Source organism: Ananas comosus, linkage group 8 (assembly GCF_001540865.1).
Source record: "Ananas comosus cultivar F153 linkage group 8, ASM154086v1, whole genome shotgun sequence".
Classification (NCBI taxonomy): domain Eukaryota; kingdom Viridiplantae; phylum Streptophyta; class Magnoliopsida; order Poales; family Bromeliaceae; genus Ananas; species Ananas comosus.
Window position 1 is genome coordinate 12,770,580 of NC_033628.1, and position 25,930 is coordinate 12,796,509.

The 25,930-nt window shown below is 37.1% G+C and overlaps 4 protein-coding genes across 7 annotated transcripts; 3 read left to right on the forward strand and 1 right to left on the reverse strand.

Annotated features, from left to right (window-relative positions):
• Nucleotides 698-3,099, forward strand: LOC109713628 (probable BOI-related E3 ubiquitin-protein ligase 3). 4 transcript variants are annotated; one of them, XM_020237782.1, is made up of 4 exons: nt 698-1,150; nt 1,276-1,361; nt 1,477-1,877; nt 2,002-3,099. In XM_020237782.1, the coding sequence occupies exons 1-4, from the start codon at nt 1,104-1,106 to the stop codon at nt 2,500-2,502; spliced, it is 1,035 nt and encodes a 344-aa protein (XP_020093371.1). In that variant the 5' UTR covers nt 698-1,103; the 3' UTR covers nt 2,503-3,099. The 4 variants fall into 4 exon arrangements, with proteins under 4 accessions (XP_020093371.1, XP_020093370.1, XP_020093369.1 ...); XM_020237781.1 differs by having other exon boundaries at nt 702-1,150; nt 1,474-1,877; XM_020237780.1 differs by having other exon boundaries at nt 704-1,150; nt 1,273-1,361.
• On the reverse strand, nt 7,370-9,601 carry LOC109713596 (putative pterin-4-alpha-carbinolamine dehydratase). Its single transcript, XM_020237723.1, has 3 exons — nt 9,176-9,601; nt 8,464-8,656; nt 7,370-7,673 (listed from the first exon to the last, which is right to left on the reverse strand). Exons 1-3 carry the CDS (start codon nt 9,524-9,526, stop codon nt 7,582-7,584), a joined length of 636 nt encoding a protein of 211 aa, XP_020093312.1. The 5' UTR covers nt 9,527-9,601; the 3' UTR covers nt 7,370-7,581.
• Nucleotides 10,293-17,068, forward strand: LOC109713728 (mitochondrial pyruvate carrier 3-like). The gene is made up of 6 exons (XM_020237905.1): nt 10,293-10,380; nt 11,062-11,177; nt 11,355-11,453; nt 11,548-11,600; nt 15,048-15,121; nt 15,312-17,068. The coding sequence occupies exons 2-6, from the start codon at nt 11,123-11,125 to the stop codon at nt 15,355-15,357; spliced, it is 327 nt and encodes a 108-aa protein (XP_020093494.1). The 5' UTR covers nt 10,293-10,380; nt 11,062-11,122; the 3' UTR covers nt 15,358-17,068.
• Nucleotides 19,800-20,778, forward strand: LOC109713691. The gene is made up of 2 exons (XM_020237866.1): nt 19,800-20,119; nt 20,225-20,778. The coding sequence occupies exons 1-2, from the start codon at nt 19,890-19,892 to the stop codon at nt 20,388-20,390; spliced, it is 396 nt and encodes a 131-aa protein (XP_020093455.1). The 5' UTR covers nt 19,800-19,889; the 3' UTR covers nt 20,391-20,778.

Sequence of the window (25,930 nt, forward strand, 5' to 3'; positions counted from 1 at the left end):
AAAATCTTTGATCAAGTGTCTAGGATCCAAGAGTAGATCACAACATCAAATCCATGCATGAAACTCCCAACATGCATGTTACAATTTCATTTGTCCTTAGTTAATCTTTTAGCTCAAAATAACCATGCATATATAGAGAATAAATTAAGAAAAGTAGATTATATATACACATATATATGTTGGAGAGACAAGTCATAGATGGTAATCCAAGTTGTTGTAGAAGCTTAAGATATAAACTGTATTAAAGTAAAAAATTAAGTTAAAAAAAAAAGAGAATCCAAGTTATAATTACGTAGAAAACTCGAGAACGACACGTACACGTACGTTTGCGTTGGTTTTTACCCGAGATGCGATCCGTCACCCCCAAATGCAGTTCAACTGTTACCACATGTACGTATCACCACACGGCTCACGTATAATCCACCTTCTAAGGATAAGTGGTTTAATTATTCAAACCCCGATCATCGAAAACGCCCCTCCTAATCCTCTGGATAAATTAATTGCATAATAAATAATGCATAATAACGTGGTTCTTGTATATATATATATATATTGCACTAAGATACCTTAGATCTCGAACTTTTAATAGCAGAGCGAGAGATAATAGGTGCAGGATGTAAGTTTGGGATAGTACAGGGACTAGAATGCAAATTTATCCTACTCATATTTTTTTTAAAAATTTTTTTTTTTAAATTTTTTTTTTCTTCGTCGTCGCAGAGTGTGCGCGATAAGTGTGTGCGAAGGAGCATAAGAAGGCCGTTCTTTGGACTGATTCGTTCGTATCGACCGCGACTCTCTCTCTCTCTCTCATCTCTCTCATCTCTCTTCTCTCTCCTCTCTCTCTCCTTCGCCTCCTTTTATTTCTACTCCTCTACGTCGAAATCGCTGGGTGATACAACGGAGGAGATCGAACGCACGCACACGCTTAACGCTTAGAAGCTTTCTTTGGCCTTGCCTAGCTTTGATTCCACATCCCCCACCTGTTTCTTTCTCCTTTATTCTCCCCCTTCCTCCTTCTCTCTCTCTCTTCGACGAATCCGCCACAACCCCCTCTCTCTCTCTTTCTCTCTGTCTATATCTCTCGCTCTGCTTGGAATCCGCCAATGGCGGTTCAGGCGCAATACCCATCCAACGTTCTCATTCTCAACAGGTTTATATATATATATGATGATATGCATGTGTTTCTCTCTTTAACGATGCGTTTATATGAGAGGTTTAATTGGAGCATTCGGGTGATTTGGGTTTGTGGGTTTTGTTCGGTTTTGGATGCAGAAGCGAGCAAGAGAGGAAGAAGGAGATGGAGTTCCCCCAGCCCCCTTCCAAGTTCCTCGACCCTTCCCCCGCCATCTTCTACGGAGGAGGTGCGGTCACACTCTGTTGTTTGCATGTTATACTCTGTTCTTTTATACATATATATATATAGAGCAGAGGAGGATTCTGAGAGATGGGTGTTATTGCATGGTCTTTTACCAGTAGGGAGCGGCACCAACACGAGGAAGAGGGGTAGAGATGCCGCGGCGCTGTTGCCGCAGCAGCAGCAGCAGCAGATGCAGCAGCATGTGAACAGCCTCATTTCTCAGCAGCAGCAGCAGCAGCAGGTGCTGCAGGTGACGACGCCTACGGTGATAAGCGTGGCGCAGCTGCAGAAGCAATTGCCTCTTCCGCCTTCTCCGACGCCGATGCTGTCCACCGGCCTCTGCCTCGACTTCGACGGCCGCCGATTGAAGAAGGCCCAGAACCAATCCAATCTCCTCCTCTCCTCGTCCTCGTCGCCTTCGCCTTCGTCTTCCTCCATTGTTTCCTCGCTCTTCTCTAATGAGCTCGCCGCGCAAATGGCCCAGCAACACGACGAGATTGAGCGCCTCCTCCATGCTCACGTAAGCCTTTTCTTTCCTTTTTTTTTTTTTTTGTGAATCTGTTCTACTGTACTCGTCTTCTTCGTTGTTGGTTGGCTTGGGTTGGGTTGGGTTGGGTTTGAAAATGGGCTAAAAATGAATGCAGGGGGAGGAGCTGCGGCGGGGGTTGGCGGAGAAGCGGCGGAGGCACTACAGGGCGGTGGTGGGCGCGGCTGAGGAGGCGGCGGCGCGGCGGCTGCGGGAGAAGGAGGCGGAGGCCGAGCGCGCCGCGCGGCGCGGCGCCGAGCTCGAGGAGCGGCTCGCGCGGCTCCGCGCCGAGTCGATGGCGTGGCAGGCCAAGGCCCTCGCCGACCAGGCCGAGGCCGCCGCGCTCCACGCCCAGCTCCAGCGCGCCGCGGCGGCCGCGCCGGCGGAGCTGCCCAGCGGCGGCGACGGGGCGGAGGACGCGGAGTCGGCGCACGTCGACCCGGACCGGGCCGAACCGGAACCGGGCTGGGCCTGCCGGGCCTGCCGGCTCAGGCCGGCCTCCGTGGTGATCCTCCCCTGCCGCCACCTCTGCCTCTGCCACGCCTGCGACCTCGCCGCCTCCTCCTGCCCCCTCTGCCTCATCGGACGGACCGGCAGCGTCCACGTCTGCTTCTCCTAATTAATCTCGCCCCACCAAAATTAAACAAAATAAAATAAAAAATTTTCTATTAAACAGAAAATTAAGAGCAATTTGAGGGGGAAAAGTTTTTAAAACAAAGAAAAAAAAAAATAATAGGGAGGTGTCTTCGGCTACACCGTATCATCATCTATCTCCCATTGATCATACCTTTTTTCTTAAATATATATATATATTTATATATAATAAAAATTATGATGAGATAGGTAAATTTCAGAAGCCAAATGTACTCGTTTGGAGACATTATATCAGTTGTGTGACTATCATATTTTAGATTTTTTTTTTCCTTTTTAGTGATGAGTACTTTTTTGGGTACCTCCTGTTACTTTTTTTTTTTGGTCTTCTTTTTTTTTTTACTGTTTATTTAAGTAGGGTTTTAGATTTTACTGTTTATTTAAGTAGGGTTTTAGAGAAATTTCATTTATATTTTTATTCTTTTTAGACTACATAGCTCTATATGATGTAAATGCTATCTCAAAGAGCAGTATTGTCCAAGACATTTTCTTCTTTCGTCTGCTATTGTAAGTAATTTTGCTCCTTTAAAAGTTGTGCGAGCGTGCGCGAAGTATTCGTTGTTTATTCTTTTTGGTACCGTTTGGTTCGGGTATAAACAAGAATTAGCTATTACGGAGATAGATACAAGTATGGTGATAAGAAAAATAGTGTTTGGATGAAAATTGGGTTGTTCCCGGGGATAAGAACAATTTTAGATTGCTTTATATAGAAAATGGAAGTGTTGGTGGGGATAATCGAGAACTACTATTCTCGGATAAAAAATTAGCGTTTGGATACTATGGCTAGGTCACGTTCACGGCACGTGATCGGGTTATTGGGCCGTATATCTATTTGGGCTCGTATTCATTATTGGGCCGTATACGGATATTGGACGTGAAGAAGGCCTTGGCTCACTAATAGTTTATATTGCCCCAAAAAAAATCAGAAAATAAAATAAAATATTTTTTACTTCTATTCCATTGCATATTAATCAGAATAGTCCGGATATTTTATGGATATTATTTACATTCAAAAGAGATTTTTTTTTTCCTTTTATATTTTTTGGAATCAAAGTGATATAGATGTGGCGCGTTTTGCTTTCCAATGGATAGTGAAGCAACAACATACACCTAGCATCAAAAGGTAGATGGATAAGCATAAGCAGATTCACACAAATTTTTTTAAAAAATTTGTTTAATTTACCAACAACAAAGAGAAGATAAAAAAAAAGAAAGTCTAATAAACAACTCTTCTGATTGTGACTTGTTTTCGTAATTAGAACCAATCCAATTCAAAAACTTAATAAGTCTATAAATTTTTGAATCATATTTATCCAACAATTGTAACAATCCTTTCCTTGCGAATATGTTATAAGGTATTATCTATAGAGTTTGCAATGTTTTATTACAAACCTATAATTTGCTATTTAATTAGGTGATTATTAGGTCAATCCCACATCAACCTTTGAATCGATCCCTTTAAAAAATCATCATCTAAATCCTCCTCCCTATGCATCTTCATCAATGTGGGAAAGCACAAGAAGAAAAAGACCACAAATTGAAAATTTCACAAGTAACAATGACTCCAAATAAATGTGGAATAGGTGGACCCAAAAGGTGAGCTACACTCCAACAAAGAGTTCCAATGCGTGTGAACCCAACACCTAACTAATTAGGAGTCCATGTAAAGTCTCCAACTTAGCTAATGCTCACCTAAATTTTCTATTTGATGTGCCTAAAGAGATTTGGTTCAAGGACTAAATCAAGCATTCAAATTAAGGAGCGTAGAGTTTAAGCTGCGAATTCCATCCTAATTTGCGGAGTCAATGAAGATAGGAACAGAACCAGTTAGGTTTTCAGAGTTAGCTCTTATACCGCGTTAATCATCATATTGTTATTTCAAATAATAATAATTATTAATATTAATTTCCAAAACTTTGTCACTTTCTACCAAATGGTTTTGATATTTTTAATCCTTATCACCATTTTGTGGAGAAATGAAAACTTTTTTTTTTGTGAATTTATTATTATTTAAAAAAAAATTTGTATACTTGCTTGTTGACAAGTTGCACAAAACAATCAAATGACTTTCTTGCTTGCTTTGGAGATGAAAAGTGCTGATGAAAAAGATGCCCATCAGCTGAAGAAACGAGAGAAAACATAGCTTGTCCATATTCAAGGACATCACATTCCAATAAGTTGTGACCTTACATAATAAATATATAAATATATATATATATATAACATAATTAACTAGAAAATAAATCCTTTAAATTTGAACCTGATTTGAATTGTACTCTTTATCCTTCAATATCATCATCAGAAAAAAGAGAGAAAAAAGAATTTGATGATACATCAATGGCCTCTATGATGATTGATGAGGCTATCATTTAAAAAACTAAATTTGTAGATAGCAAAGAGAAGAAAAATATATGTCGACTTCTAGCATCAGGACCTACTTGCATCAAATATGATTCAATTTGATTTATCACTGTTTTTTATGAGATTTTTATTTTCAGCCGTTTATTTTGAGGCTACTCGTTCACTAGGCAAACGAAGTCAAAAAATTATGAAATTTGGTTTCTAGATAGTTCCGATAGCGTAGATCATGTTTAACGAAACTGATCGCCGAATCGGACGTCCCATCATTGAAAACAACTTACAAGCACGGAGGCCTCCGTACTTTCGAAAGCATTGGAGCCTAGCTCTCTCTCTCTCTCTCTCTCTCTCTCTATATATATATATATATATAGAGCTAGTCTCCTATACTATCTATAGTACCAGGGCTCCAGTACTATAGTCCCGTTTTCGATCTTAGGGTGTTCAAATCAACGATCCAGACCGTTAAAACTGATCTAGGGTATTTAAAGTTTTTAGAAATAAAATTTTATATTTTTTCGATATAGTTTACTTTATGATCAAACCATTTCAAAATTATCAATTTTTAATGGCTACTATGGCGAGTTTGGAGTTTAACGGTGTAGAAGAATCTAAATTTCTTCAAATTTGATAGAAAATACTTTAAACTATCTAGATTAAGATTAACATTCTTGATCTTGAATTTAAAAGTCCCACACTCAAATTTTAAAGATTATTCAATTTCCACCGTCCATTTTGACATAATTTATTTACTAAGTAAACAATGTCGAAAAAAACTAAAATTTTATTTTTAAGAACTTCATATACCCTAGATCATATTTAATGGTGTGGATCGTTAATTTGAACACCCTAAGATCGAAAACAAGACTATAGTATCGGAGCTCCGGTACTATAGATAGTATAGTAGCCTAATTCTATATATATATATATATAGAGAGAGAGAGNAAAACAATAATAATAAAAAGAAAAAAGAAAAAGGAAACCAAGCTCATCAAATAGGAACTCCACACAAATTCTTTATGTTGGTCTATTTTTCCAGCTAAGAATAGCAATTGCACCACCACTAAAAAAAAGAGGGAAAAAAAAAATCCTTTTATCAGAATATATTCATATTTTATCTCACATGCATATTCTAGAGATGAAGGTAGTAAAAAGCCAAAAAAAAAAAGGGGAAATTCCCAGGCACCTTCATCTTTTAAAGTTGTTATATGTATATCTCAACTCTTTATCAAATGCCATCACCAGCTATTTTTTAGGTTGAGAGGGTTGTTTAGTCAAAAGGAGCTCCATAGTCTAGTTTTTTAAGTTCTAGATAAGCCCCAGATAGCTTGGGAAATGTCAAAGTACAGCAAAACCTGGGCCAAAAAGGTGCCTTGGAATTCCAGGAATTGATGCTTTTAATGAATGAGTTTGTGCCATAATGATCTGGTAAGGGTCAAAATCACACCAAGTTCAACAACAGAAAAAAAAAAAAAAGAAAAAGGGAAAAAAGGGAGACACTGTTAGAAAAATAAATAGCTATTATTACAAGGTCGGCAAAGAATAGAAGCTCCTGGATTGTTAATGAATATATATAGAAAATATAACATCAGACGCAAAGCGTGTGTCCAAATTATGTCAATGATACTCTAAGAAGATTAACTTTTCCTTAGTTGGATGTATTAAGGAATGTGTTCCTGGTTTTATATATGTTTATTAATTGGTTTTGGTGTTTGGGTGGCTTCAAGAAACTTGTGATTAAGACTTGTTAATATTTCTGAGCCCATTTCATATTAGATTGATTTTTTAAGTAACATGTTATCCGATTCAATTCTTTGTGAGATGTTGGATTTAATTCCCACCTTTAACATTTAACAGATCTAAATTTTCGGTATTATATATAATAGGCTAAATCTCCATCTTTGAGTGGAGGTGGTAATATATATAATTTTGCGCCCATTTTTTATCAGATCGATCTTTTGAGTAACAAGACTTATGAAAAGTGCCATTAGCAACCACCATCCTTCACAAATGGCATTCGAAGCAGTAAGCAAACCAAACAAAGTAAGACAATATTTCAGAGAAAGAAAGAAAAAAAAAAGGAATATACAAATTCTGAAATACATGTGAACTTTATCAACTATATCGAGCGTAGTTAACTAAGAATTTAATAATTAGTATCTGAGAAAATCGGACATCCTAACTCAACTCCATTAAGAAGGCTATGATGTAATTGCAGAAGAGGTCTCAACGATAAAATTTTAATTACCGAAAGAATCGCATAATCATGAATCCAGGTGTTAGAGAACGAATTAGATTCACATGAAAAGTTAAATTGGGTTTAAAACGTATAGTAATTAGCTCCAATACAGAACGAATATCTTTCTTTGCTGCTACTTCTGCAAAGCTTATAGTTACCATAATCAGCTTGTATTGGCAAATTAAACCACTAAAAGAGCTCCATTGTAACTAATCAAACTCCTCCAACGGGAGATAAATAGAAGTAACAATAGTCGCTGCATTTTAATTGGCTTAAAAACCAATAAATTTTTAAGTATATTTAAAGTATATACAAGCCTAGGAGGCCAAAATCAATCAAAGTTAAGCAATTACATGCGAAATGAGGACTCTCAATTGCTACAAAGAGATATACTCGAGTAGTTTCAAAATTTCTAAGTTCCGTCTATGAACATTGATATTGCTTAACAAGTCATGCCCATATACGTTTTTTCGGTACAAGATCTGCTGTTTTGACTCTATCAATTCTGGCAGCTACGATGAAATCATTCATGCTTAGACCACCTGCAATATGAAGTCATCAGCAGTGATTAGTTATTACAGTAAATGTTCAAGATAATGTAAACAAAGTGCATCACTTGATTCGGTAGCAAATAAGAAACAAAAGCTGACTAATCTGAACCGGCACGAAAAGGGAGATTGTGTATATGACCAGCTAACTCGTGAGATTCAGAACTGAGGGACAGAATTGAAATATAAAATTATCGTGGTGGAAAGTCTCTTTTAGTACATCATCAAAAGCAACAAGTAGCATCCTAGAAGATGAAGTAAAACTTCAGCAAAATAAACCTCGAGACACGATTTGCCACTGAAATATGTCATTGTCTGGTATGATAGTTTGTAACTTCACTGCTAGCAAGACGTTATTACGCTGAACAAAAATATCCATATTGCATGGCATTCATTTTCTTCTGCCGGTTGTCTGCTCCTGCTAGCTCTCTTCCCACTTTTATCGCCAAATGCTGGCTGCTGCTTTTCAGATAGAGAAGTTGCAGAAGTTGTTGCACTCAGATAGAAGTGATGTACAATAATGTGTTTCTTTAGTTATTATTATTTTTTGTTACTCATCAGCTTAAGATTTGCAAGAAGGTGAGAGTAGGATTATTTTGCTTGGATCAAAGAAAGAGGTGTGTTGCTTGATATCAAAACTCATCTCTTTAGCTTAGAATTTTCGACTTAGTCCTATTGAGACTTCAACTCAGAACTATCACCTTAAATCTTTTGAAAACACACGGATTTGTACAATAAGAAGCATACAAGGACATCAACAGATTTGAATAGAACATGATTTTACCGATTGAAGCGGTCCATAGTTCCGCTCTAACTTGATTAGGTTGCTCCAAATGAAGGTTTGGATAATGCCCGGAAGCCTCGACCACCTTATAAATCCTATTAATGAGTTCTACCCCGCATCCGTAATCCCTCACCCTCCACAAGCATTGTAGTCTTTTCACTCCATCAGCCTCCGCAAGCCTCCAGCCCACAACCTACTACACAAATTCAGAGCATTAGCCTTTAACTTGAGTAAACAATTTTGCTAAACAATCAATGTTTACACATATCCATACGATATCCGAATATTCAACTATATACCCCTCGAAACTGCAAATTCTCATGAAAACGCCATGGGGCGATTTCATTATGTGTTGGAAACCAAGTTTTTGGAAAGCATATATTGTTAATGGCAAGATGTGGTGTATCTACTGAAACCCATAAGCTACGCGTCATTCTACTTGACAATGTTACATGTTAATTCCTAACATTTGCGGAAAAATTCGATTTTGCATGGTCTATCTAAGAAATGCATGGGGTGTGAACGGATAATTAGGAGTAATGTATTGCAATGAATAAATGCAGCTTCCAAAGTTATAAATTTTGGGCTAAAATTCGACAACGAACACAAAAATCACCATACTGCAACCATCAAAACACTAAATTTCGCACACAAAATCTTAAATTACATGAAAAAGAATCGAAATTGGGAACAAATTCGCATAAAATTTTACCTTCTTCAGCAGCTTCTCGGCGTCGTCGTCCGCCAAGGGAGGCTGCGAAGGGGGAATCGCCTCGCAGCTCAGCTGGGCGAGGGAGAGCGCGCGGAGATTCGGGACGAGGATGCGGTGGAGCGTGTCGGTGTTCCCCACAACGTTCTCGCCGAAGTTGCTCTCGATCTCCTCGGGGAACGGGTCCCTCGCGCCGAGGTCGCCGAGGAGGTCGGCGCCGCCCATGGCGAGGACCCGGCGTCGGTGACGCGATTCTACGGCGAGGCGCCGCGCGGAGGGAAAAGCGCGGCGGGGAATCGCGTTTGGCGAAGCGCGGGGAGCGATGAGCGGGGAGAGAGATGCTGCCGCGGCCATTGCTGCGGCCCAAGAAGCTTCGAAACGCGCGGCGTAGTGAGAGTTTAGAAGCAGGGGAGTGCGGCGGAGTCACCCTCGCCGCTCGCTTTGGAGACTCTGGATACTGCGCACGTGCCATGCACGTGTTTTTTTTTAAATTTTAATTTGGCAATTTTTTATTTTTTAAATATTTGTAGGGCCCGGCCTCGGAAGAGCCCAACATGGGCCTAATTTGGCCCATTCACGCACGTTAGGCCTACAAGTAACAAATTGGGCCGCTTCTCTCCTCCTTATTTTAAAAAAAAGGGAAAACTTCAAAAACCCGCCATGTAGTTTCGTATTTTTTTTATTTTAGTACCCTATGATTTAAAGTGTATCAAGTTAGTACTCTATAGTTTCGCACTTTCTTACTTTAGTACTCTGTGGTTTAAAGTGTATCAAGTTAGTACTTGGTGGTTATAGTTTTGTATCAAGTTAGTACCATGTGGTTTTATTTTTGTATCAAGTTAGTACCCTGTGGTTTTTAAACTAGAGGGTACTAAAGTGAGAAAGTGCGAAACTATAAGGTACTAACTTGATACATTTTAAATCATAGGATACTAAAGTAAAAAAGTGCAAAACCATAGTGTACTAACTTAATACGCTTTAAACTACAGGATACTAAAGTGAGAAAATATGAAACCACAGGGGTGCTGAAGTGAGAATAAGTGAAACCACAGGGGGGTATTCGAAGTTTTCCCTTTAAAAAAAAATTTGTCTTTTTATCTTCTCAACTGCTTCGCTCGGTCCCTCTCCCCCGCCCATTCCCATCTATATCACTCGATCGAACGTCTCTCCGCCCCGTCCTTGTCATCATAAATCTCGTAAGAATTTTCGTACGATTTCTCGGCTATTTCTTCCTTTTTTTTGTTTTTTAATTTTGATTTATGACGCTAATTGTAGAAATTGATGAACTAGGGTTCTCAAATTTTGGTTCCGTAGGCATGCGATATCGGGATAGTTCTGAATCTGATCGCAATATACTAGTGATGATTATATTGGGGGAATATTTGCGTAATATAATTATATTCTCCGATCAATAGCTTTGGCTAACAAAAGGGAATTGAGGGATTAGATATTTTTGATTTGGAAGTGGGGTTATTGGGTTAGGATGATGATGACCATTATGATGGAATATTATGAATCTTGGACAATTTTGAAGTGTTGCAGGGTACTAATTATAGTGTTTTAATCTGTTTATTATGAAGTTTGATCCGTTTCCAGCTGCTGGGAAAACTTATTTTGATGAGAAATTTGATGACTATATTCATCTTCATTTGAAGGCAATAAAATCCTTATGGACCTAAAGTGATCGATCATAACGACGTAGCGACAGCTACCATAATAATTTTTATGTTTGATTTAATATTAGGAAGTATGAATAAGGATAAGACAGGTGGTCTTGGTGGTGGATCTTCACTTTCTTGTTTTTGGGGGCTATCCGTCGTGTTTAATTTAGCTGCACGGTTAAGTTGTTATATCAACTCCAACATATACTTAATGGATTCATCTTTTAGATTGAAGGTGATAGCTGAGGATTAGAGGAATTTGGCTTAAACAAAAGTTTAGTTGTTTTAGATGGCATCATCTAAGCTAAAAGCACTATGGAACCACCCAGCGGGCCCTAAAACAAGTATGTCGTTCCATTTCTTCTTCTCGTGTTATCCTCTTTCTTGTAGACGAACAACACTCTGTATTGAGTCTATTGACCAATTTGTCATGCCTTATGTAGCTTTAGCTAAGTTTTTATATTTTCTGTATACATGCTGAATTATTCTTATGTAACTTGTTTCCTATAAATTAACTGCAGTTCATTTCTGGGCTCCGACTTTTAAATGGGGAATTAGTATTGCAAATATTGTAGATTTTTCTAAACCACCTGAGAAGATCTCCTACCCTCAGCAAGTTGGTGTGTAGAAGAGAAATTTTTCACACTGCATAAGAGGTTTTCCTTTCCCCCCTAAAATTTTACTTTTAAGTACTGAACATTCATTAATCTCCAGTTGTTACTCTCACCGGACTTATCTGGTCGCGCTACAGCACTGTGATAACACCGGTAAGTCTTGCGTAAATTCAGTGATGCATTTTAAGTCCGATGTCATATAATTTTTTTTTTTCATTGTATGATATGATCTTTTTATCATATTTGTTAGTGGGTTCTCCTGAATTTACGGTGCAATTAGCAAATTTCTATTGCATTTTTAAGTTTTTACAGCATTATACACTGTTAGTGTTCTGATCTGATAAATATTAACAAAAACTATAAGCAGTACTTTGGTCTAGCTTTGGGAGAATATATATACAAGAGAGATGGGTTATATCTACTAAGCGAGTAACATCGAGCCAAGTAAAGGGCTAACATTTTCCTTTGACTATTATGGAATAGGAACATATGGACATATATCTTTTGACTTTCATGTTTTTTTTTTTTTGAGAAATAGGTAGCAAGCTACCTGCTTCATTCATTAAGCAAAATGAATTTAGCATACATTTTGGAAGCAGCTAGGGCCTCCGAACCGAGGGAACAAGAGAAAGAAAGAAAGGAGAAAAATAAGCGAAAAAACCAGGTCCGTGAGACCCAGTAAACACGAGCAAACCAAAATCAACAAAGGGGAACCGCGAGCAGAGCACCTAGCCCGGGTGATATTCAAAGTGCTTCGTTCCAGGCTTCAAGCAAAACGGCGACACGTTCGAGAGCCCTGGAAACATTAAGGGCCACGTCGCGGAAGCAAATGCCGTTGCGCTCCGTCCAGACGACCCACCAAATTGCCGCCAACTTGGTTAACAATTTTGATCTTGTAACGGCCTCGGGGATGTCCGAGATGAGTGTCCACAGGTGGCAAACATCCCCCACTTCCGAAATCTCCTCCTCTAGAACTCCTGCTTTAAAACGAAGAAATTTGACAACGATACAGTCGTGGAATAGGTGGTCGACGGTTTCGGCTAGTAACACACAAAACCTGCAGTGCTGATCCACGATGCACCCTCGGCGAAGCAATCTGTCTGCCGTAGGTAATCTCTTTCGTAGTAGAATCCAAATGAAAACTTTGTGTTTGAGCGGGATTTTTAACCCCCATAGGTGGTCGTACGAAGTATCAATCTGTCCTCCGTCGGTGATGAATTCATAAAGAGATTTGACGGTAAAAATTTGGTTGGCGGTCCAACGCCACTTTAGTTTGTCCTGTGAATCTGATGGGCTAAAGTGAGAGAGAAGGTTTTTGAGCAACGCTGTCTGTTGGCAGTTCTGACCATTGGTACGAGCATCAAAGCCTCTGGTTAAGTAGCGCCATCTCCATCCTCTTTCGTTCCAACATTGTGAGACCGTGGCTACCTGATTTGTGATACTGCTGAAGATTCGTGGAAATCGGGTACTAAGAGGGGTTTCATCGATCCAAATATCCGACCACAAGCTGATATTTTTCCCATCACCGAGAACATATGAAACACCGTATTTGAACATATCTCGACAGCTCATCACACTTCTCCACCACTGAGAGTAAGGTCTGAAGGATCTGCCTTCACATAGCGGCCTTCTTCTGGTATAATATAATGCAGTGATCAACCTCCCCCATAACAGACCTTTCTCGTTGAAGAAACGCCACCACCATTTTGCTAAAAACGCCTTATTCATCGCTTCCATATCTTTTATCCCTAGACCACCTTCTTTTTTGCTCCTACAAATCGTTTTCCAACCAACGAGGCAAGACCCTCCCGAAATTTTGGAACACCCCTTCCAAAAAAAGGCTCTTCTAAGCGCTTCAATTCGTTTCAGCACCCATTGCGGTACTTTGAAGATTGCGAAGTAAAATAACGGAAGATTTGAGAGAACCGAGTTGACCAAGATGAGTCTCCCCCCTTGCGAGAGGAGTTTTGCCTTCCATCCTTCAATGCGCGTCTCGATGCGGTTGATGATCGGCATCCACTCTTCCTTACGAAGGGGGTTGATATGTAGCGGAAGGCCTAAGTAGCGGAACGGTAGGTTACCGACTCTGCACCCCAAAATATCCGCATATCGTTTCGCTCTGTTTGCAGTGATTCCCAAGTGGTAAAGTTCCGTCTTGTTCATATTTATCTTAAGACCCGATACCCATTCAAACATCTTCCAGATGAAGAGTAGGTTGCGCATAGCAGACTTCTTGGGCTTTGCGAAGAATAATGTGTCGTCCGCATATTGCGGAATTACTGTTTGACATTCGTCTGAGGGTCCTATTCCCTGAAGTAAACTGTTAGCCCTTGCTGCTTTCGTGACCCTAGCCAGACAGTCAGCCACTAAAATGAATAAGTAGGGGGAAAGTGGATCCCCCTGTCTCAGTCCCCTCCTTGTTTTCATCCAGTTAGTCGGCGAGCCGTTTACTACGATGGCAACTTTAGCATTGCAGATACATTGTTCAATCTAGTTCCACCATTTGTCACTGAACCCAAGCCATCGTAATATACTTTGCAAGAACCTCCAGCTGACTTTGTCATAAGCTTTTTCAAAATCCACCTTAACACTGACGCACTCCCTATTAGTTTTTGCACACCAGTTGAGAAGTTCATTCGCAGTGACGAAAGAGTCCGCTAATAGTCGATTTTCCAGGAACGCCGATTGTGAAGGAGAGATGATAGAAGGTAAGACCCCCGCAAGTCTGTTCGCAAGAACTTTCGAGATAATCTTTTGGATTCCGTTCAGAAGGCAGATCGGTCTGAAATCGTTAACCAGGCATGCTCCTTCCTTTTTGGGGATTAGGCATACATACGTGTAGTCGACCGGTGCTGTAAAGAGATCCGTGCCATGAAGGTCTCTGAATATATCAAGAATGTTGTCCTTTACTGTCTCCCAGAAGTGTTGGAAGAAAATTAGCGGGAAGCCGTCGGGGCCAGGCGCCTTGTCACTCCCCAGTTGAAAGGTAGCCTTTTTAATTTCTTCTATAGTAAAGGGGCATGTGAGGGAGTCCGTGTCAAGTAAGACATCCCCACGATACAGGTCGGCCCAATCGCCGAAAGACGGTGGGTCATCTTCCACACTTCCGAAAAGACGTTTAAAGGATTGAAAGAAACAGGATTTCTTAAGCTCTTCGTTGCTGATTTGTCTTCCGTCCTCATCTTCAACAAAGTGAATCTCATTACAACGCTTCCGCCCGTTGGCCACTGCATGAAAAAACTTTGTGTTGCTGTCTCCTTCCTTTAGCCAGTGCTGTTTAGCTCTCGTTCTCCACAGGATTTCTTCTTCCTTTAAAATGAGTTGGAGCTGCGCTTTAAGGTCAACTCGTTTCTCCTGTACTTCCTGGGTCAATATGTTCCGTTCCTCCAAAAGATCAATGCTCCGAATTTCTTCCTGTAAAGATCTTATCGCGTTGGCTATGCTATGAAATTTCGTCTTGCACCATTCCTTCATCCTGTTTCTGCAATGTCTTAACTTCGCCGTCAGCGTGAGGATGGCAGACTTTCATGTTGCTGCAGGCTCCATGCTGGTTACTTGATGCTAATTGATTTTTGTTCATTTGTCATTTTGCTCTTGCAGAAGAACTGGAACCTTTTCAGTGTGAGTGTTGCAATGGCTGGAACTGGCCTCTATCAACTTAATCGCAAGATTCGGTACGCATACTTTCAGTTCATGCTTTAAATTGAGCCTACAGGCTTGCCAATATCAGTTATGGCTACTTGTGCATGGTAGAAGAACTAGTTCCCATAATTTTCACACTAATACATTCCTCCATCTGTTATTTGTGGTGCATGGAAGAACTAGTTCGTATATTTTTCATACCAATCTGATACATCTTTTCAGGCATGATTATATTTCTGAAGCTAAAGAAGTACATGCAAAAGAATGAGCCAACCAAATTCCTGTTTTCCGGCAAGACCTAGTTCTTTTCTCATGGTAGCTATACGTGCATCTATAAAGGTTTGCTCTTCTTGGCATTTCTATTCTAGGGAAAAATGCGTCTTTTTTTTCCCAGATGTGGAGAAAAATATGAAATCCTGCAAGTTAGGCTCTGTCATTACTGAATTAAAATTTTTGCCTCCTCTTTCACAACGTAATAATGATATTCCAGAGTCTATTACAATTTTGGTTAGCCATGTAATGTACTTTGTTAAGGCATCTGATATGGTTTGGTACTAGTAAACAAGTGGAAACTGGTAATAGTTATGCACCACAGATTAGTTCAAATTTCTTACGAATATATTTCTGCTATGGTATGCATGTTTCTTTTCCTCTACAATCGTCATCCAGGGCGAGTTATAATTTGTGGTGTTCACTAGGTAGCGCTGCTGATAGCAATCATATTGCTTGTATATTTATGTGGTATTTTACATGCATATATACACGAGTCTTGTAATCGTTTTCTAGTCTTTTGTATGGTATTTCCTACATCTATTTAAGTTATTTAACTTGTTTTGTGTTACTCGAAAGTATGTTTAGTTGTGATGAGATCGTTAATTGTGTTAATTGGTGTACCCTAATAACTAGTGTCCTATGTGGACAACTCTAAGCATAGCCACCTATGGAGATTCTTATGCAAATGCCAACCTCATGGAATTGGGACTCGCAACTTATTTCTCAAAGGGAAAAAAAGGGGGGGCAACCTCAATCATGTGCACCTCATATTAGAATAGTCTCCAGTTGCTCTAGTTACTCCTCAAACATTTAACTAGTCCAAGTTCCATAGTAGATCTCCTCATGGCAAAATTTCAAGTGAACCTATGGTGTGCACACACGTGTATCGGCACGTGTCTCAAGAGAATCCTTCGAGGCTCTCGAGAAATCAACTTTTGATTAAGGAAACAACAGAAAAGAGATTGTGGGGTTTAAGTAAGCTGGGGAGGCCAAGTTTCCACCTTGAAACACTACTAAAAGATGCCCCTCCCCCCTAAGCTTATTAATTTAGTAGCTTGTTGGCATATAATTGAGCTTAAAGTAATACTAACTTTTGCTGGGAAGTAAGGAGCAAGAAGAGAGAGAGATAGAGGGAGATGCTGGCTGTTGTGGAGACATGGGCATGGTGAGTTTGATCTCACATGCTCATGCATGTGTCCATGCCAGGTGCACAGTGTAGCTGTGTAGGTGATATAGAGGCTAGCATATATTAAGATGCATGCCTAGATGGTGAAGAAGAATATCTTATTTGCAATGGAACTGATGAGTGGCCACAAACTGATGAAAAGCTGGTAGGCACATGCACTGCAGAAATTGTGTCTCTCTCTAAAGAATGATGAATGATGATTTTGAGGAAAGGCTACAAAAGTGTATTGTACAATACCAAACTAGTATCAGCTATTGAAGGTTTCTTTGCAGGAGAAAAAAAATAGATATGAAAATTATTGATATTATGAAAGCTAGTTTTGCTATTGAATAATTCTCTGCTGCAGTCACAAAGGCAAGTGGTTTGAGCCTTCTGACAACATGGTACTCTTTGGTAGATACAAAAATATCATTTATGAAAATTTTATGTTTGATTGAGTTAACCGTTGTTATGTGAAGTATCTATTAGGGCCTGTTTGGAAGTGTTGTAAACAAAGAATATTGGAGACAAATCGAGTAGTTTAGAGCTTTGAAGTATTTGTTTTGCAAGATGATGCTTGGATTTTTTTCTTTTTTTTTTAACATATGATATAAATTAAACTCTAAAATGATATAATTTGGGAGTAGAATGAACAGGAGCTTTTACCTCTAGCAAAGGAAACAAGGAAAAAACCAGAAGCTGCTATTTTTTTTTTTTAAATTTTTTTTTCTCCTTCTCCATGACTGATAGTGCAAAGTTGGTTGGGGTTATCTGTCCCTCTTGTGCGTTATATGAAGCTAGAGAAAATTGTTCAATCAATACTTGAGAAATACGAATTTTCATGTCACTCTCTTGCTCTGATATTTATTTCGAATCCAGAATGTTTGAAATACAATATTTCTATATTTGAGTAATACCGTATTAAAAACAAATTAGTTTGATGGTAAATATACCCCAAAAATATACAGAGCTTCACGAATAAACTCTTTAAGACTTTTTTATGCGACGGGATCTTTGTGTTTTTATAGTCATCGCTCACACCTTAGTGAACTAAAAAAAAAAACTCTATCATCTTTTCTATCGAATTATATGAGGAAAAGTTTAAATTGGGTGGCAAATCCTTACATATGGGCAATTAAATAGCAATTTCCTGGAGAACATTTGTGTATGCCAAATTAATTACTTTCTTTGTCTTTTCAGTTCAGGGAAAAAACAAAAAAAAAGTCACTTTTAATTATATATATATATATATACACATATATATAGAACTAGGCTATTATGCTATTAATAGCACCAAATTATTGGTGCTACTAAGTTTTCGGCTATTGAATTGAGAGATGTGTGGTTAGGATGATGTGGGCCCCCTAGGGTTGAGTCGGTAATTGGTTGAATAGCATGATCTAATGGGTGAAAATGATTAAAAGAGTGAATCTAACGGTGGAAAATTTGGTAGCACCAAATATTTCATGCTATTAATAGCATAGTAGCCAGACTATATATATATATATATATATTATATATATATATTCTTCGAGAAGGTCTTAATCACTACTTTATTAGGTGCCACGATACGACGATAGTGATGTGAAAATAACACATCAAACGTGACAATGATTCCTATTATTCTGTTTTTTTTTTTCTTTTTAATAATTATGGCCATATCATAAAAGATCAGGCTCAGTATCCATAAATTAGAAAAAAAAAATGTATGAAAATCATCTGATATGCAGGCTATTTTGAAGTTGTTCCCTCGTCTCTCTTTTTTATTAACACTTCTTTATTTTTAATTTTATTGATTTAGTAAAATTTTTTATTTAACTATCCAAAATATCTTTATTCAAAAATTTAAAAACTGAAGAAGTGTCAAGTAGAAGAAGAAATAAAGTTGAAGGACCAAGTTCCAAACGCACCGTAGCTGAGGGAGTCTCAATACAATTTTACAAAAGACTTCAAAGCGTAGTACGTGTACGCGGGCCCACACGTTCCTACCCCCACGGCAAAAAGACAAAAAAGGCGATATTATATTTTTGGTCCTTTTCTTCGACAGTTTTCTATTTTTTTATAATTTTTTATTCAAATTTTACAAATTATGGTAATTAAATTTTACAGTCTTATACATCAATAATATGTTATTATTTAGTCAATTAAACTATATCATAATAATTTAAAAAATTGAAGTTAAAATCTACAATAAATTAAATTTTTAAGAATCAACATATCACGAATCTTATAATTTTAAAAAAATTCTAGAATACATCAGTTATATTAGTGATGTAGCGTTCCTGACTAATTAAATAATTTTTTTTGAATTTATTTGTTTCATCGTGATTATAGAAAATATCGTTATTATATTTTTTTCAAATTATTATTGATGATGCGGCGTAAGACTTAGTTTGGTCTTGAAGTCTATCTAACGTCATTAAATAAAATAGAATTGAGTAAAAAATATATAAAGATATATGCTTCTGCGTTCTCCGGTGAGACCGCAGAAAATATATCGTAACTGACTCGAACGCAATATTACGTAGTACTTTCTCACCGCACGTAACATAATCTTCCCGCAATCCCAAAGGAAGCCTAACTATGATACAGTAAATTTTTTTTAGAGAAAACTTTAAATACCACTCCTGTGACACTTTTTCACTTTAGTGCCCTGTAGTTTAAAATATATCAATTTAATACTATATGGTTTCATTTTTTATTTTTGTATTATCAATTTCACTAATTTTTTTCTTTAAATTAGTGACAAAGTTAAAACTAAAGGATAAAAAAGTGAATATTCGATAAATCTAGGTGGAATATCTGAAGTTTTTTGCATATAATTTAACGAAATATTAACGAAAAAGTTAACAAAAGGATAAAAACGGAACCACGTGACACTAACTTAATACATTTTAAATCACAGGTTACAAAAATAAGAAAGTGCGAAACTATATGGGTGATATTTGAAATTTATATTTTTTTTTTTTTTTTTAATGATTTGAGGGTCAAAATTGTAATTTACTCAAGGAAGAAAATCAAGGAAGAAAAAAGAAAAAAGAAAAGGAAAGGAAAGTTTGGGCGTATGGGGGACGCCGGTTTCCCCCGGCCAATGGGTTCGCAAAACCTTCGCGTGGAATCAATCAAACTAACCACCCCCGGTATCATATGCGCACCCAAAACCGTCCCCATCAACGTCCCCACACGACGTCCCTTTCCCCTCCCCCACTCCCCCCCTCCACTCCCCTAGTCCCCTCCACTCTATTCCACTTTATTATAAATAAACTCCCTCTCCATCCCCCTTACCAAAACCATACGCAACCCAGCTCTTATATACACTTCCTCCATATACTCACACAAACAAACAAGTTCTTCCATCCAATATGGAGTCCTTTGGTGTTTCCTTCGCCGCCTCCGATCTCGAGGCGGGGATTCGCGTGCGCACCCCCGCCCCCCGCATGAGGGCGATTACGGGGTACGCGTTGCACAGGCACGAGCCCAGATTCTTCTGCGGCGACAACGACGACGGTGCGGACGAGGCGCATCACTTCCTCGATGCATGTTTCCTATGCAAGAAGCCCCTCGCGGGAAATCACGATATCTTCATGTATAGGTACATTAAGCTCTAAATAGACTTGACCAGATGCAATGAACCTTAACTTTTGTAGCTGCGGTATCTGACTCCGATTTTTTTTACCATTTGTGTTGGAAACTACAGAGGGGACACGCCTTTCTGCAGCGAGGAGTGTAGACAAGTACAAATCGAGAAAGACGAGGCTCAGGAGAAAAACTCCAAATACGCCTTGAAGGCTTCTTCAAGAAAAGCGGAGCAGCGGCAGCAGCAGAAGCAGAGCTCTCCGAGAATCCCAGTTAGCGCATGGTAGATCCCCATGTTGTATAAACTTATTTCTATCGCAAAAGTTATGTAACGCGAATCAGAATCAGAATGGACGAACGTTTCATCGTCGCACCGCGGATGCGTGAAATATGTGAGATTGACGAGAATCGTAACCGGAAAAAGAATTTTTCCGGGCGGTAACGGTGGCGGCGAGAGTCGGCTTTTTTTAGAGCCTCTACAACAAGGGCGACATGTTTGGTGGATTTGATTTTCTTTGAATTTGAGTTGGAACGAAATGAGAATTTTGCTTGTTCTTGTAGTCATGTGTGTTTACAACTCGTCGCTAGAGCTACTTGGATTAGCTTAGCTTAAGGATTAAAAAAACCTCCAAAAAAAAAAAGAAAATACGAAGAAAGATTTGAATTTCAGTAATAGCTCCAGTAATTAGACGTTTTGCATAAGCTTATGTGATGATCCTGCGCACTTAAAGAAAGGAAAAAGAGAACTTTGGTGACCATTGAAACGTTGAAAGAAACCTATGAATTCAAAAAAAAAAAGGAAAAAGAAAAAGGAAAAAAACTGAACTCTTGTAAATATTGAATGTGTTATTGATGAATTTCTATATTATTATTGGCCCAACTCTAATCGGTTGATTTCCATTCTATTTTAAAGAATATAAAATAACTAGTCTCCAAAACTTAAATTATCAAAGATTTATATTTTTAATGTTTGTATTCAACTTAAATTATCAAAGAATTATATTTTTAATGTTTATATTCAACATTCTTTTTTACATCCGTATGCAAAAGCTAATCACTACCCTTAAAAAATTTAAGTTAAGAAAAAATAATGATATTAATGTTTATATTTAATATTTTTTCTCACGTCTGGTTTTTAGAAACTAACAATTTATTCTAAAAACTTAAACTACAAAAGTATAGTATTTTTAATACATATATTCAATACATTCAATTGTATAAAGCATGTGAGGGGAAAAGGTCAAAAAAAAAAAAAAAAAAAAAAAAAAAAATGTATTAGCGATTAGTCCTCACTGCAATACCCTCCTATCCAAATAATTACTTCAATCAGTTGTGTGTTTTCTCCCCACATTTAATAAGTTCAGAAATATAGAATTACTATTGATTCAGAAATATAACTACTATGAAAATGAACTTCCATGAAAATAAATAATTAATTTTGATATTCAATAAGAAAGAAAATTTCTATGCAATTTCGTGTATATATATGAAATAGATATAATATAAAGTTGGGCATCTAAATTTAATAAAATAATAAATTTTTTCTCAAATATTGATAAAATTTCAATTTACACGGACTGAAATAGTTAAAAAAAATTAGCCAAGTTTAAAGCAAGGCCAATTTGCATAAAAAATATATTAGTTTTGAGATTTTTCAAAAATAGACCATCATTTTGAATTTTGTGGATTCGGCCCGAATTTTCAAAAAACAAATCAAAACATTCTTATTTCTTTCTCTCTCGCCCTTTTTTTTTTTCTCGTTCTTTCTTTTATTCTCTTCGAAGAAGGTGGTCGAGGTAGAGGCGGTCCGCCTTGCCTCTACCCATGCACCCTTGCTCGTGCCTGAGCACCCACCGCACTCCTCTTCATCGCTGGTGGGGGTGAAGACGGCGGATTTCCAAAAATATATTTGGTGGATGAAAAATCTACTGCGTTGGAGATTAAAGGTAAAGGCGGAGAAAGATATGCGGTGCTGTCCTCGTTACTGTCGCAGAGTGCCGCGAAGGCGATGGAAGGGGTTTAGAGAGAAAAAAAAAGGAAAAAAAAAAAGGGTCGTAGTGCGGCCTCGCGGGATCGGAGGTGAGAAGGGCTGAGAGTGCAAGGGCGCAGGCGAGGGCTCACGAGGCAGAGGCGAGGCGGGCGGCCTCCGCATCCGTCTCTGCCACCCTTTTCGGAGAAAATGAAAAAAAAAAAAAAGAAAAAAAAAAGAAATGAATATGAATATTTGTGTCAATTTTTAAAAATTCGAATGTAACTTACAAAATCTAAAATAATATTCTATTTTTGTAAAATTTAAAATTAATAAATTGTTTATGTAAATTGGCCTTAAAACAATGCAGGGTACTCTCCTTGGACCTTGGCATAAGCTGTACAACAAAGACTTTCTTTGTTTATTCCGCACGAATTGCAACGCTACATATTCGCCGAACACGTGTGAATCTACGATCGAGTTTAATTATTTTATTTTATTTTATGAGCGAACAAGCACAGAGATTTATAACCATTTATTTTTTCTTTACGTGTCGCAACGTCATTGGCTTAAAAAATATCTCATTAATTTCTAGGTAAATTCGTACAACTCAGGAATCACTCAACGGTGATGATGCTTGTTGCCGGGAAACACGCGTGTGATGGTAAATTTAATAAAATTTATTCACAATTTTTTAATTAGTATTTTTTGATATTATATATATCTAAATCTGTTTTAAAGTATATAAGTAGAAAAATATTTTTTAAAAAAACTTAAGTTTGATATTAAATCTGTTTTGATATTAGAGATAGCATTCATTTCACATGTTTTAACATAAAATCAAAGTTTCAAACCAAAACGACAAAAAGAGTAGTAAATATAAAAATATATTTATATTATTATGTGAAAAATCAAACATTTAAAATAATACTTATTTCACATACTTAAACAATATTAACACTCTTAAAAGTATTATTCTATAAGATCCGTCTCACTATTCTTTCTTTGTTAGTCGCATATAATTTTTTATAAAAAATGCGCTGTGAAAGATAAAAAAAAATGAATTGATTCAATTATTTGGTGAAGTTTAAGTTTCTAAAAATTAAAACTCGAAAATTTGATTTAGAAAAACTTTCAGTTTGTGACCATTTCTTTTAGAATTTATCTAATACCTAGTAAAAATATTAATTAGAAGAAAAATAAAATAAATAGTAAAGGTGATGACTCAAATGCAAAGCGAATCTTAACCATGTGCGCACCAAAACATGGATGTGTATATTATGTACCAACTCTATTAGCTTATGCTCTAATGAGATCTATTTATTATATTACAAATATATATAGATTCCTTTATTAGATTCTTCTTTTTTTAATATTTGATTATTTGTAACGTAACATATGAAAGTAAGTGCTCCAATCATGTCCACGCATGTGTCTTCGCACGTGTCTCGAGAGAACTCTTTGAATCTTTAAATGAAATTAATTAATTATCCAATTGGAGTAATTTATAAATAAAAAAAAATAATTGAGTGATGGGCAAGGTTGTCACCTTGAAGCGCCACCAAATGATGCATGACTCCCCCTTAATCCCTTTTCTTTAATCTTTAATTAATGAGAAATGATTAAGCCTAGTAGTACATAAATAATTAGGATTCTTTAATTAAATTGGCCTAGTTCTTTTATTAGAGGGGGAGAGAGATGTGTTAAATAGATATAATTTGCTGCCCTCTAAAAGTTTAAGCTGCTGACAAATAATAGTTTAGTAAATTCATTATTTTTAAAATTAAAGCCGTCAAAAAATAATTTTTTTAATATTTATACTTGACACTCTTCGGCACATCTAGACTCGAAACTTGATCGAGTTCGAGTACAATACTTACTGCGTTAGAGACGATCAGTATAACATAACTACTATCTTTTTGAAGGAGAATTAAGTATTTAATATTTACATTCAACATATTTGTGGTGAGTTTGAGCTGACACGTGTACGCACGTGTCTGAGTCAACCGCACAAAAAGATAATGGGTGGTGGAGATATTCTTTAATTTTAGAGAATTGTGTTGATTAATAACCTTCTACCACAAAAGCTAGCATGCACATGCAGGGAAAGGAAATGTCTTTGAATCCCTATACATTTATAAAGTTTAATAAATAATATTCATGTCATATATACTGACCATTTCCCAGCATAGTTTGTGAAAGGCTTAATGATTGATATTTACGGTTCAAAGTTCGAAATTTAATTACTTTATATTTTTAGCTAGCTGAGCTCATTTTAAAAAAGACATAAACGAAATGAATAGTCTATTGTCTTTTTCTCTCTCAAATATATATATATATATATATATATACACACACACCATGTTGTAGACTTATAATTAGTGTATAAGCTAATCAAAATCATTTTCATTATGCCTATAAATAATCAACAAGTCTAAGGATAGCATTTTCAAAAATCTAAGGAGGTACTTTTGAAAAAAGGAAAATGGTGAATGTAAATGATTAAAACATTAATATTTTCTATTTTAATCCCCAATAACTCTTTAGGACTTCTCTTTCAATTTATTCCAAGATCCAAGTGTTTGAGCACACCAGTGTTATCTGTGATCTTAAGGATTTTTTTTCAAAAAAATTATGATCTCTATACTTTTTAAAAATTTACTACTTTATAGTTTTAATTTTGTTTTACTGTAAATATCTACTATTAAACAAGACAGCAAGGATTAAACTTTCTACCAAATGCACGACTATAAAGTATAGACTATAAAATGATAAAATGTTAATTCTAGTGTACCGTTCTATTTTGTAGATTCTTATGATGAAACAACGATAAAAATACAAGATATTTAACTTTTTTTTTTTTTTTTGAGAATTAGGTAGTTGGCTATCTGCTTCATTCATTAGAAAAATGAATTAAGCTTATATAATGGAAGCAACCAAGGCTTCCGAGCGTGAAGGGCAAGACGATAAAACAAAAGACGAACGAAAAATAAAGACAAAAAAACAGCAAAGCACAGGAGAAAGGAAGATCTACTACTACTACAATAACTGCTAGAACCATAGCTACTGCAATTCCTTCTGTTACTACTGCTACTATGTTTTCCAATCAGCCATCAGCAAATGTATACGGTCTAAAGCTCGGGAAGGATTAGTTTGCTTAGCACGGAAGAGGGTGTCATTTCTCTCAGTCCAAACCACCCGCCAGACGGCGGAAGATATTTAACTGTTACTATTTGAATCATATATAAGATGACAAAATAAAAACTACAGTAAAAAAGAAATTAAGTTTGTACCTTTCTTTTTTTTTCTTTTTTTTTTTGAGGTGTTATTTCATAATGGCCTTAATTACTTTGTCTTTTAAAGTTGAAAAATGTAACTCATTTCCTGGACCACGACTTAATTAAAAAGAATAATGGTCACAATATTCTACATGCACGCCAATAAAGTGTATGTCCTTATTAAAAATTAGTCCACTAACATACTTCGCCATCATGTATAGGTATAAGAAAGGGATGGGGGTGTGAATTGGGAGAAAAAGAACAGTAACCATCCTTCTCAAGTGAAATAAATTAATGAGGACATTCCTTTCCATTTCTCGCTTTGTTTTCGTGCATCGACTTACCAAATATTTCCAGATGTAACTTTCCAATCATATTCGGTGGTCCTTTTCATTCTGAGGAAAAACAAACGAAGAAAAACTTCGAGAAACAGTGGTCGATCGACTAGTTTAGACGTGTCACGAAAGCAGAGTGGACGTACGTCGTATTGAAAAAAACTTGGATTTTACTAACATATATCATTTATTACTTTCTCTCTCTCTCTCTCTTTTTTTTTTTTTGATAAATATGTTAAATATTT